The sequence below is a fragment of the Saccopteryx bilineata genome, chromosome 9 (genome assembly GCF_036850765.1).
Source record: "Saccopteryx bilineata isolate mSacBil1 chromosome 9, mSacBil1_pri_phased_curated, whole genome shotgun sequence".
Classification (NCBI taxonomy): domain Eukaryota; kingdom Metazoa; phylum Chordata; class Mammalia; order Chiroptera; family Emballonuridae; genus Saccopteryx; species Saccopteryx bilineata.
The window spans coordinates 54,234,423-54,248,830 of record NC_089498.1 but is presented as its reverse complement, the minus strand read 5'-3'; the positions used below and the strand labels follow the sequence as shown (position 1 = coordinate 54,248,830).

The following is a 14,408-nucleotide window of genomic DNA, read 5'->3' as shown; positions in this document are numbered from 1 at the left end:
TGATATAGTGTGTTTACCTCATGGGCTTTTGCATTAATTCCAGTTTTTTTCTGTTCGAAACTCTGTATTTTGGTGCACAGTTGTCCACATTTATGTTAGGTATATAAACTGAACTATGAAACAGGATATGCACAAATATGACTTTACTATTATTGCTAAACATCTCAAAAGGATTTTACTTATTTATAATTTTTCTAGATGTGCATGAGAGTGCCATTGCTCCATATCCCTACCAAAACATGGTATTGATGACCTTTTTTTTCTTTTTATTCTTAGTTAGTCTTATGGATAAACTGAAGTAGTTTTAACATCAAAAAATGATTCCTTTATAATTGGTTCACAATGCATTTGTAAACTACAAGTCATCTAATAGTATATTAGTAGAGCTGAGGGATACAAATTTAAATAAAATATCTAGGGAAGTAATGTAACTGAATGAAGTTGAATAGATGTAAAAACAAAAGAGCAGATGGGACATCTTATTGGGACTATGGGTATAGATGGAAAACAGTATGGTTGAGAACACAGTAGCAAGTAGTACAGAACTTGAGTGCTATATGGAGTAGTACAACTGACTAAATTCATTACAGGAGCCCAATGTTGTTATATTTTTATTTTACAAGAAAAATTAAAATCCATATATTTGGATAGCATTTTCTGATTAGAATTTGGCAACAAATAAAATTTTTAAAAAATAATGTTTGCCAAATAGAACACCATTGAGGATTCTGCAGTCAGTAGATTTTCAAATTTTTCTAGTGAAGTATTTGTGCTCTCAGAAATATTTATTTTTCTGAATCATTGTTATACCTAGACCAAAAGAATTAACTCTATAAAAAAATGATAATTTAACAATAAAGTACCAAACCATTTTCCTGTAGATACCTATACTTTTCCTCATTTCCTTTTCTTCATTGTAAAATTTGATTAACCTTTTCAGTTCAGCCAACTTAAATGTTAAAATAGAATTTAAAAGGGAAATATACTAAAATCGAAGTTGTTCTTTTAAACTAGCTTCACATGTATATCTTAGGAGAAATATCTTTCTATAAAGGTAGAGTTTTACAAAAATTGGTATTGTCTAATGTCTGGAATTGAAAACCTTGAAAAAACTTTGCTCTGACAGATTCTTTTTTTTTTAAGAATTAAATCCAGAATTATGGATTTAATTAAATTTAATTAAATATAATGTGTTTTAAAATGTAAACCTTCTTGGAAATTATCAAATGTTAATGTAATTTTTATTAATGTATAAATAATTATTATTAGATCTTTTCTTAAGAATAACTTTCGATGAATAGATGTATTCTGGGTACAAGAAAACTGTTATCTGGAAATGAAACAATGCTGAAGATAATGCTATAATTTTTTTCAAAACTAAAGTCTCTTAATGATATATTGAAATAGAGTAAAATAGTAACTACCTGTTGATAGTTTCAAAAATTAACCAAAAATAAGTGATAGGCTCATCTGTAATCTTTAACAGATTTACCATTTTAAAAAATTTCCCTTTTACCACCTCAGTTCTAATAACATAACCTTATTTTTTGTAAAATATATAGTTATAGCCAGAAAAAAACATTTGAATATTTTAAACTAATATTTGTAATTAAAGTTATGTTTGGCAGGATTCTATGTTGTCGAATTCTAGGTCTGGAAATCTAACTGTGAGGTGAAATGTGGTAAGAATTTGTTTTCAAATGCAATTTTTCTTTTTGAACAATAGGAGTTATCCATGGAATCTGGAATTGATCCTGGCCAGGAATATGGACAAGATTATTACATTTATGAGCAAGGGTACACCTTCAGATTTTTTTAATCCAGTATCTTAAATTTTAATGAATAATAAGGATTTAATAAATAATTATTATTGCCATTCATTATATTATATAAATGTCATTTTATTCATTTCATATTTGAAAATAAGTAACTATCTAGTTTTAGTTTTAGTCAAATTTTAACTATTTTTCTATATTGACTTTTTTTTGATGTTTCATGTTGATATTGACTACAACTCTTCAGAATGCAGTAAAAATTAATCAATTATTTATATGGGGAAAAAGGTCAAACATATTTGCTCAATTCCTGAATTCACCATTTTTATGAGATATTTAACATTTTCTCTAAACAGTCACTCTCAAGATTTGCCCAAAAGAAACTGAGAAAACATACTTTAAAATTTTCCCTGGCTTGGTTGGTTAAAGCGTCATTCTGATATACAAAAGGTTGTGGGCTGCGGATTTGATCTCTGGTCAGTGCTCATTCAGGAACAGAGTGATGTTCCTGTCTCTATCTTTCTTTTTTCCTCCCTCTCTTTCTCTCTAAAACCAATAAATAGAAATTTAAAAAGATAAATTTATAATACATAATAGTAATTATACCTACACACATAAGTAAACTGAGGAGAAATGTAAAGACCAATAAAGATCATGCTTGAAGCAGATCTTTACTATAAAGATAGAGACCTTTTGTGCTGAATTAGCCATTATATGTTTAGAAAGAACCCATTTTATGTCCTAAATTCTTCAATTAATTAAAGAACAATATGCCTTTCTCTTCATTCTAGTCTTTCCCAAAACTTAAACCCAAAATAACTTGACTCCTTTTATTATTATTCCAGGTTACCATTAAGACAAAAATCATTGGTCATCAGGTTGTAGTACTTATCTTATCGTTTTATAAGTGGTTTAATAGGAGCTTAATAGGTTAGGTATAAATATCTGATGGATGAAGAAAAAGAAGAGAACAGAAATCAGTTTGGTTGAATCCACCCAGACCACATAAAATAAATATTTAAAGATGTAAGTTTCTATTACAGGTATGAAATGCCTCAGTATGGAAGTCGCCGTCGCTTGTTACCACCTGCTGAACAAGAGGAATATGGTGAGGTGGTTGATGAAGCTGAGGAGGAATATAAGGAGGAAGAGGTAACTCTTATAATATTCTTAGGTTAATATTTCAAAAATCAGACATTCTATTCACTTATTACATGTTTTCCATAGAAATTTAATAATGCTAATCATTTTATTGTCTTGTGTGTAGAAGGCAATTTATTTTATATATGTTTCATTTATAACCTTTTATAAAATATTAGACAACTAGAATAAACCTAAACTCTATTTTTTATAATTCTATTTCCCCAGAAAGAAAACATTATAATAAATCATAGAAAAAAGTATTTGCAAAACTATTTTTATTTTTGTTTCTACATTGCCTAGCATACCCAAAAATTCTGGAACAACATAGTCTTCCCCTTTCAGTTATGAGAAAAATAATAAAATATTACCACCAGTATTTTTAATGAAGTATTTATGTTTTTAATTTAGCATGAGACATGTATTTTCCATTATTTTGCTTGAGGTATTTACTTGGAACATCTATTTAAAAATTAAACACACATACAACACAGAAATATCACTATAATTTTTCCCTGTTCAAAATTTTAAAAATTGCAAAATTTCACAAGCTATTGAGATAAACTATGATAATTTTCTGATTATTTAATATTTTATTAAAAAAACACCTAAATATTAATGTCTAGGGATGGGAGAAAAAAAGTTATAAGTAATTGTTTGTTTCTGCTTTAATATAAGATGCAAACTATATTTTGTAGAAGAAAATATGAGAATGCATTAGAATTTGGTGTCATTAATACAAGTTGAAATAAAATAATTTACTTTTCTTGGTCATCATATATATATATATATAGTGAGGATAAACAGTAGAAAATCGTTTTCTGAAACCAGTTATATAACTTGCGTGAAGTTATCACCCTGCAAGTTCATTCCTACTTAACTTATGTGGGACAAGGTCACATTAAAACTATCCTCAGTTGACACTTCAATTGCATTTTCATGATTTTCAGGAAAAGGAAAAAATTATACCCAAAGTTGAAGTTATAGAGCCTAGTGAGGAAGAAGTAGTTGTCACTATTGAAAAGCCACCACCAGCAGAGCCTACATACACAACATGGAAGACAGCCAAGATATTCCCAATGATTTTTAAGAAAGTTAGAGGATTAGCAGATAGAAGAGGCATCATCGATCTTGAAGAAGAAGAAGAAGAGGAAAGCACCGAAGAATCAGAGGAGGAAACCACCTCAAGCGACTATACTGAATATAGTGAAGAAGAATCCGAGTTCAGTGAGTCTTTGACGACAGAAGAGGAGTCGGAATCAGAGACACCCTCTGAGGAAGAGGAAAGTTCTACCCCTGTATCAGAATCGGAATCCACAGAATCAGAAGGAGAAAAGGCAAGGAAAAACATATTCCTTGCAAGAAGAAGACCCATTATTGAAGAAATCCCAGAAGTCAAAGGTAAAAAACGGAGGCCACCTGAAGAACCAGAAGAAGAACCGACGCTGGTAGAAGAAGAACACCCAACGGAAGGAGAGGAAAGTGAGCTGGCCCCTGTAGAAGAACCAACAGACCTTGAATCTCAAGAAGTCACAGAGGCCGGCAGCGTGGAGTCAGCATCCGTGGAAAGAAGCGTGGCAAGTGCGGAGGAATCTGAATCATTAGTCAGTAGTAGCAGTAGTAGCGAAAGTCAGTCTGGAGGTCCATGGGGCTTTCAGGTGCCAGAGTATGACAAAGGCAGGAATGAAAGCCAAAAGAAGCCTCCAGGAGCAAACCCGGAAGGTTACAACACAGCACTTTAGAAGCGATCACAGTAGGTGGGAGTTTTGCAGTGATGAGTGCTCCTGTGTGCAGTGCCTTCTGTGTGCTCTCTGAAATGACACTTGAAGGGGAGGAAATTTATCATGATTTTGATTTGACTTAAGATAAAAAACCTGCCAAAAAAGTGAATATATATGCTATCCAAAGAAATGTGTACATTAAGTATAAGGTAAAACAAACTCATCTTTCCTATAGTAGTAATTCAAAAGACATGCAATTAGTTAATTAACATTTAATTTTTTCCAGAGGGATTTCTGTGAATGCAACGTGGCATTATGTATTATGAGGATGTCTTCTTTATTGGAATTTATTATATGGATATATATGGTGGTTTTTAGATCATCTTTATAAAATAACTCCTTAGGTCAAGCTGCAACAAATAAAATATCTAAAAACCTACTTTTGCATTTTTGCATATATGTACATTTCAATTGGCAAAGGTATTATCAGAAAAATCATGAACAAGTTCACATAGATTTGCAGTTGGTACTTTCAAATATTAAAAGTTAAGTGAAATCTATTTAAAAAATTAATTTTGCTACCACTTCTTTCCTGTTGTGGATATGAGTCAAAGTGAATTTAGAAAAAAATTAAGTTGTAATAACAGTTATACATTTTTTCTAGGTAAATAAACATAATAATTTTATAATATATATCTGAATATAAAAAAGTATGGTTTAGTGCAATGCACTGGAAATTCACATATTCTGAAAATATAATATGGTTTTGAGAATATCCTAGAATCATTTAAACTTTGCTTCTTGCCATTTCCAACATGCAATAAGAAGAAGATAAATTTGTGAAAATATCCATTGTGTCCCAGTTGCTTACAAGAGAAAGTTTATAATAATTAATTTCTACTTTTGTGTATTACTAAATACATTATCAAGATGGGAAGATGCTATATTTTCTTTTAAGTTAACATGTATTTCAGTGAGAGTGCCCAGAAAACCAGGACACTTCAATGGAATAAATGCACTAAATCATACCAAAAAAAATTAACTAATGAAGTATTAATTAAATGTGGATTAATTTTTTTTAAATATTGGAAATGGAAGTATTAGCGTGAACAAAACACACTAATACTGTGCATGCCTTACAACTTAACTTTCCTGAATAGTGTAGCAACTGTCAAACAATGAATCATCCTCAGTTAAATATAAATAATATACCTATTATTTTCTTGTAGAGCAGCAATTTTATCTATAAGAACTCATGAGCTTCTTAAAATAAATGCCTACTTTCTAACTCAGCAACACTTTCACCAGAAGTTATTAAACTCTAAAATGGTGGGAAAGAAACTGGTGTTAATAAAGAATTACTTCCTTCTACCTCATTAGAATTATACTTCTTTCATAGATTTCTACCAAAGGTTCAGAATGACACAGGCATTGTAGTCTTTGCCCCTTTAATTCCCTTGATACTGTTTCACATGTTGTTTTTTCTGTTTTGACAGTGGGCAAGAAAAAGAATGATCAAGTTACTTGTTGATCGAGATTATGAAACTAGCTCAACTGGAGAAGATAGTGCCCCTGAATGTCAGAGAAACCGTCTTCACACTCCTAATACCCACAGTAACATTAATGGCAATATATATATTGCACAGAATGGTTCTGTGGTGAGAACCCGCCGTGCCTGCCTCACCGATAACTTGAAAGTTACTTCCCCTGTCCAACTGGGAAGGCATTTTAAGAAACTAGACAAGTTGGCAGTGACACATGAGGAGAATGTCCCCCTGAACACTTTATCAAAGGGGCCATTTTCTACTGAGCAAATGAACACAAGACCAACTCTGGTTACGTTTGCCCCTTGCCCATTAGGGATTGACAATGCAGCAGTGAAGCCATTGGGGAACAGGCTGAAAAGCACAGTTGAACAGGAGTCCATGGTTGACAGTAAGAATATCAAGGAAACTTTGGAATTGCATAGTGACCACACACCGTCAGATGACGAAGAGCTCTGGATGGGCCCTTGGAACAACCTCCATATACCAATGACAAAACTGTGACTGATTTCTTAAAAAAGTTATTTTAATTTTTACTTCAGTTTTTAATAAACTGTGCTTTTTATTGTCACTGAGAAAATGTATGGAATTTATATCATGCACACAGACAGCTAAAACTTTAAACAATATGCTTTAAAATTTAAAAATCGACAGATTTGCACTCACATTTGTATCAATTAACTGCTCTTCCCAGAAAATCTTTTTGGATAGACTCTCAATTCTCCAGATAACATATTTAAATATTTAGCTGTTTTACTGAGTCTTCATTTTTTATTTTAATAAACATGAAATAATTTACTAAGTAATCATTTATATATATACATATATTTGGTTAACATAAATTACTCATCATCTCACAGAACTTTTTTTTTTAGTATTTGTAATTTTACTTTTCATTGAAAAAATGGGAAAAATTTGTATTAGAGTGTTTTACAGGTCAGAGGTTTATATACAATAATTACGTCTATACCATCCTGACTTTTTAAATAGAAGATAGAATTACAAAGTGATAGTAACTGTGGGAATCTTCTGTAAATGATTTAGAATCATGAGTCTGTTTTCCTTATTGTCCTGTATAAAGTTTTTTTTTAAGTTTTTACATATGTATGTATTGACCTTTTAAAAAACACTTAAATTCATATCTCTTTTGGGAATATCATTTACAGAATTTCTTTGTGTCCTGCCCACCCATCACACATAAATACATTCTACAAAGACTCTATCCATAACAAACATAACAGGTAATTTTTTTTAGCCATCTGAAATTAAATAATTACTTGGAGCATAACAGAAGGTTCACCCTCAGCAAAATGTTACTGAGGAAGAAAAGGGTCAAATTTGTAGTAATGCATAAAGAACCACAATTTTAGTATGAAAAATGTAGTAAGATCAGAGAAGTCTGATTCACTGGACATGAATATAAACTCATTATAAAGGAATTTGACAAAATCAAGAACTTACATAATATGTGAAATGTCTATAAATGCTATAAATTCATAGCTTCAAATGTATTATGGCATATCAGTTCTCTCAGCTCCAGTTTATTTATAAAATATTTAATACATATAATATTTATGTGCATAAAATGCAGAACGAGAAAATGATAAGCTTGGATGATATTTTTAATCAAAGAGCATATTTTGATTGTTTACCATTGAACAAAGCACAATGTTTCGCCATTACTAAAAATGAAAACAAAAAGTATCCTTTTAAAAATTCTTCTAAATTTACCTGCGGGTTGCATAGTTTTCAGACATAAAAAGGATGAAACAATATAGTTTAAGGTAATTCACAATTCAATTGAATATAATATAGTATGCTATACATACAACTCACCTCAAATACACAGTATTGACCAATTTTAGATTTAAATAAAATCATCTCATGCATGATTATGTTTAAAAGACAGACTAGAGCTCTATTATTTATTTTTCTCTCATGTTTCATATTTTAAAAATTACTATAGTTTTATTTTCTTATTTCCAAAGTGAATGAATTATATGTAATGTAACCTTGCCATCTTATGAGTAGTATGCATTAATTTCAGATTTCAAAAAGTATTTGAAATCAAATACAGTAACATTTCATTTATCTGACATTACTGAAAATTAATGCAATCTATATATATATACTTTGATAGAAAAACTATCAGCATTAGCCAGGAGCTCATTAGAAATGTAGAATCTTGCTCACAGTCTCAGGTCAACTAAACAGAAATCCATGTTCTTACAAGATCCCGAGGGTATTTATATGCATATTAAAATTTGAAAATTATCTATACCATTGAATTCCAGGGCTTACTCCACGAAGCACCAAAGTAATTGTTTTTAGTATAAAATATTTTGGATAGAAGTATATTAAGCATATTATATTTTCTTACCTGCTCAATCACAGATCATTAAATATAATTTAATATATTCTTGATGTTCCAGGGCCATCTTAACTAGTGTCCCATGAGATTCTCTTTGCGTAGAGCTTTATTAACTTTCTTCTCTTTCTCCAAATTCAGGCTGTAATATTTAATTCCATCACTGTACCTCTTTCTAAAATTTATCTTCAAATTTAATTCTAATCTCTGGGTGAGAAATTTTATGTGTTTGTTTGTTTTGCTTGTTATTAAAAAAATAATTAAACCTGAGATAGGGATCACACATGTGGATTCAAAAATCAAAATTTGGCCTGACCTGTGGTGGCGCAGTGGATAAAGCGTAGACCTGGAATGCTGAGGTCGCCAGTTCAAAACCTGCACTTGTCTGGTCAAGGCACATATGGGAGTTGATTCTTCATGCTCCTCCCCCCTTTCTTTCTCTCTCTCTCTCTCTCTCTCTCTCTCTCTCTCTCTCTCTCCTCTCTAAAATGAATAAATACAAAAAAATTTAAAAAAATCAAAATTTTATGATTCTCAGAACCATTTTGGGGTCACTATTGATGTCTAAGCACTGCTCTAGAAATCTGAATTTGGCAGAAGACTAATGCCCTAATATATGAGATGTCACTGTATTTTAAAGTTCAATTTTACATTGAAATATGCAAAATATAAGCTACTAAGCAGACATATTTCAGCAATTTGAAGTTGATCATTTTAGGAGAAACAATCATGGAGTTCATCTGTCCTGACATTAGTGAGATAGTATGGAGATAAACAGTATTTATACAAAGCAAAAAATCATGTATTTGGTCAGTATATTTTGAGGTAAAGTATACTTGGTAACAAAAAATTACTAAGTACATAAATCTGGACTGATCTTATAGTTACTTTGAAAGGACTTTCATTATCCATAAAACCCTGACTCAGGATTGAAGCTGTGGAACCCAGGGGAGATATCCAAGTATATATAAACTTAAGAACACTTCATATAAGTAATGTTTCTATGTAAATGTTTATAAAAAAAATTGGTGGTTATTTTTCCTAGATAGGAACAGCAGTTTTTTTTTTTTGTTCTTAATCAGCACCAGCTTTTAATCAGGCAGGAAAAACACCAAATCTCGGCTGGTTATGATGAGAATAGGCCGATATGACTATAATATTGCTAAACCTGTTTTTTCAAGAGAAGATCTTGTGAACATGAAGGACAAGGGGAAGAAGAATGAAAAAATAGAGTCAAGATGAGATATAGGCCGTATGTGACTCAATGACCATCAAATCACAGAAAATGATCTCTCTGTCTAGACCTCTCTTTTGAACTGATTACAGACTCTGAGAGTCATCATAGAATTATAATTGCAGGTTGGCCAAAACATATTTTTAAATACAGGAAAAAAATAATTTGCCTTGAATATATATATATATATATATATATATATATATATATATATACACACACACACATATATATATATATGAATGATATGTCTTTCATGTTATTAGACCACATTGATAACAGGGATAGTAAAAGATGTTATTAATCCTATTATCCTAAGTGGTTCTTCCAAATGGAATATGATAGTGACTATTAAAATATTGTTAATTGTACTTATGTATCATAGAGCCAGAAAAAAAAGAGTATTGATTCTTGAGGGAGACACTTTCCTTTTTTCTTTGTTTACTTTATGTTTTTCTCTCTCTTGTTCTACTTTACTTTCTGCACTTTGCACCATAAGTAGGGTTTATATACCATTTTAATTGATTAATAAAACGGGCCAAAAGTGCTAATAATCTATTCTCAGGGCAGATGCCCATTGGTGCCTGCAAATAACACAGTGATAAGGTTGAGCAATGGGTTCAAAATAGTAATGAGAACCTCTATTCTTATCAGTAGTTTCTCCTTCTCCAATGATAACATGGGTTTCCTTCTTTTTCTCTTGATTTTGCATTTGTTAACCTTTATAATAATAATCTTTACTTTTTAGAGCATATTTTTCATCACAATCTATTTTAAATATATATACTAAGTTAAGCACACATATGAAAAAGTTAAACATTGTCCATAATTTGGAAAATTACCAACACATTCACTGCTTTCCTAATTTCTTTAATCCAAACACCTGCTTTTCCTTAACAACTATTGTTACTCTATGAAGAATATGAATTAGAAATTTTAAGTTAAAATACATTGTTACTCACTACACAATATTTCAAAAATAAGTTTCCACTTAAAAAAATGATTTCTTATTCTTCTATAGAGTGGGGATAAAAATCAGTAACTTTTCCCATTTACATGTTTAGGATTACAGTTTGACAATAAAATAAGAGCCTTCTTTGCAAATTCTTATCTTTGAACAGTGTGAAGAAAATGAGTTTATTTTTAACTTCTCATTCTTTTTTAGGCATTTCAGTCCTGTACACCATGTTCACGTCACAAAGTTTAAAAAGAGTGAACAATATGTTTCCTAATATACTGCCTATCCATTTATTTTAAAAAATGATAATCACATAAACACTAAGGTTTTCATGTATAATCAATCAATTATGTTAGAAATGCCAAATCATAGAATAGCATAAATATGTCAAGAAGCATAGTCAAACAACTAAAGTGACTACAAATTAATCTTTCTCACCTTCTCCTCCCCATTACTCTCTTCCTTCTTGACTCTCTCTCTTAAAAAAAAAAAAAGCAACATAGTCAACATGAACTTGCCCTGTGTCTTTTAACATGATTGCCTGATATTACAGAGGTTCATCATTAAATTTATAATTCATAACTACTTATCCATTCATCCATTTATTATATATATAAAATATACTTCAGTTTCCCTAGCCACATGCAACTTAATTTTATAATGTTGCCGATGATATATATTTTTTTTATTTAGGAGAGGAGGGGAGATAGTGAGACAGACTTCTGCATGTGCCTCGACTGGAATCCATCTGGCAACCCCATCTGGGGCTAGTGCTCAGCCCATTTTGGGCTATGTTCACAACTGAGCTATTTTTAGTGCCTGAGGCTGATGTGCTCCAACAGAGCTACCCTCAGCACCCAGGGCCACGCTGGAGCCAATAAGCCACTGGCTGAAGGAAGGGAAGAGGGATAAAAGGGGGAGAGTAAGGGGAAGAGAAGCAGATGGCTGCATCTCCTGTATGCTCTGACTGGGAATCAAACTCAGGATGTCCATACACTGGAAAAATGCTCTATCCACTGAACCACTGGCCAGGGCCGATTTAATAATTTTAATTGTCATTAAGTTACTAGTTATATCAAACAGTCAAGATTAGAAAGAATAAATTTTCTAAAACAACCAACTTGAATACAGAGAGAATTCTTAGCCCTTTGTCCTTTTGCTTTTCATATTATAGAACAGTTTTATTCATCCCTATCTTTCCAATGTCCACATACCTCCTTTCATATACAACAGCTATTAAAAAAATATTACATTAAATAGAATGACTTAATTCATGCCCTGTCACTCTATAATCTTGGGCATGTCAATTTACAATTCATTCCTTTGGAAAATGTCCATAATAACATTCTTCTCAATTAAGAGATAGCCCTGCCAGTTGCCTCAGTGGTAGAGTGTTGGTCCAGAGTGTGGAAGCCCCAGGTTCGATTCCCGGCCAGGGCACACAGAAGAAGCACCCATCTGCTTCTCCACCCTTCCCCTTCTCCTATCTCTCTACCTCTCTCTTCCCCTCTTGCAGCCAAGGCTCCATGGGAGCAAAGTTAGTCTGGGCACTGAGGATGACTCTGTGGCTTCCACCTCAGGCACTAGAATGGCTCTGGTTGCAGCGGAGCAACACCCCAGATGGGCCACGCATCACCCCTTGGTGGGTATGCTGGGTGGATCCCAGTCAGTCACATGCTGGAGTCTGTCTGCCTGCCGCCCCCCTCTTCTCACTTTGGAAAACTACAAAAAAAAAAAAAAGAGAGAGAGAGAGATAAAGCAAGATACTTAATCTGTACATATTATGCCATTATGTTGAGAATAAAAGAGTAGAATGTTTTCTTCATAGTTTTCTGCACCAATATGACCAGATTCTACTATTCTTGTTGCTTAATGCCAGTGTAAATTTTATTGATCTATTTTACATAAAGACATTCTGTTATTACATAATGCATTTTTTTCTATCATGGTTCTGAAAAAAGGTATATGTGTTAACAAGGAAATAAACGCATAGATTTTTTTTTCCCTCTAATTTGGACTTTTGCGAATATATATACACTCAAAATATTGTTAAAGAACATCATCAATGTGCAATGCCTGGGTTATTGCAGTACTGTTCAGCAGCTTCACAGGTATAAATGTGAGGGAATATTAATAAATCTCTAAAATATGTTCTCTTAATTTAATCCCCTGCCTAAATACACCTTTTATGTATTCCATCATAGAAGGCCTGGGTTCAAACTTCATGTATAGTAATTATTGAACTAACAATGACTCTTTCGAATTTGTTTGAATGAGTTTTGGTTTTTATCAAAATCTAGCCTAAAATTGGCTCAGAAAAGTTAAGTTCAACAGCGTAATTTACATGGATAAGCATACTGACAAAAGTTGGTTTAGAAATGTACCTAAATATCTGTGGCCTGTGTTCTCACTTCCTTTACCATCTGTTCCTCAGTAGGCTTCTTCATCTTTGCCATATCTTATAAAGATTATTGCATTCTCTGACCCTAAAAATATCTGTCACAGTATACTGAGAGATAAAGTAAAATATTAGTCAGCTCAAATATGGATAGATAAGTACAGTTTCTGTAACTACAAAATAATTTTGTATATAAGAGTCATAGGGCCATTTTGAGTAGAAGCAGCAATAATGGGCACCACATCAGCTTGAAATAAGCACATCTTCAAAGTGCTTTAGAGAACCAGCTGCCATGCCCATCTCCAGGTTGTGTTACTTGTTTATACGGCCCTTTCAGAACAAAATACCTACAGTGACTTACAAAAATACATAGACTACAAGTAGTGAAATAAACTTAAAAAATGAAACTAAGAGAAATAAAGATAAGGGAAAAGTAATACAGTGCTTAGATTACCACCCAGACTTATTTACCACTATACATTAGTTATTTAGGCCACAAATTTAGCTCTAATCTCTCCCAGTTGTAAGTATAAAATGGAAAGTAGAATGAGTTATAATATTCATAGCATGCATAAATTTAAAAAAAAAAACAATTATTGAAGAGAAGTCAGCTTTGCTTCTTACCAAGACTTGAGAGAAATTTTTCCTAAGGATCTTTATGAAAAGTATACAATATGACAGATTGGGATAGTTGTAGTTATTTAAATTTTATTTCTTTGCTACTCAGTTTTTTATTTCATACATCAGCCTTTCTTTCAGATCTGCAAGTGTTTAAGTCACTGGCCTTGTCATTGTGCTATCAATGTGTCCTTCAGTGACTGATAGAAGAGTAGATGGCCAGAGTATTATCTACTTTCACTAGAATTACCAATAAAGTTATATTAATCTCACTTTAATTAAGTTATTATTCAAAAACTGGATTGTAAAGATTTGCAATTTTCTCAGCTCTATAACTGTGCTGTTTGCTGATGATGGCATATGTAAATGCAGATCTATTTCTTTATTTCTTCAGAATATAGATTTTATTTCTCCCATGAAGCTTGAGCCCAAATTTAGGGAATCTTTTGTAGACAGATAAAACTGGCTCTCATAAGGTAGGTAAAAATATGAGAAAAAATGCTAACATTTTAATAGCTTGATAATTCAGCCTAATTATGTTCACTTTGTGAGCATATTATATTCTTATATTTGGACATAGATGAGCATCATTGGTATCAGTTTCAGTGACATCCTGGTGAACCAGCTTTCTAGAAAAAAGAAAACCAAATAG

The 14,408-nt window shown here is 31.9% G+C and overlaps 1 protein-coding gene across 1 annotated transcript in view; it reads left to right on the top strand.

Annotated features, from left to right (window-relative positions):
* PCDH15 (protocadherin related 15) overlaps positions 1 to 6,765 on the top strand; it is a 1,080,236-nt gene extending 1,073,471 nt beyond the window's left edge. The window contains exons 35-37 of the mRNA XM_066242956.1: positions 1,727 to 1,797; positions 2,819 to 2,927; positions 6,133 to 6,765. Coding sequence (XP_066099053.1) covers positions 1,727 to 1,797; positions 2,819 to 2,927; positions 6,133 to 6,684 — 732 coding nt within the window. The 3' untranslated portion in view covers positions 6,685 to 6,765. The remainder of the gene's footprint in view (positions 1 to 1,726; positions 1,798 to 2,818; positions 2,928 to 6,132) is intronic.
* The last annotated feature ends 7,643 nt before the right edge of the window (positions 6,766 to 14,408 follow it).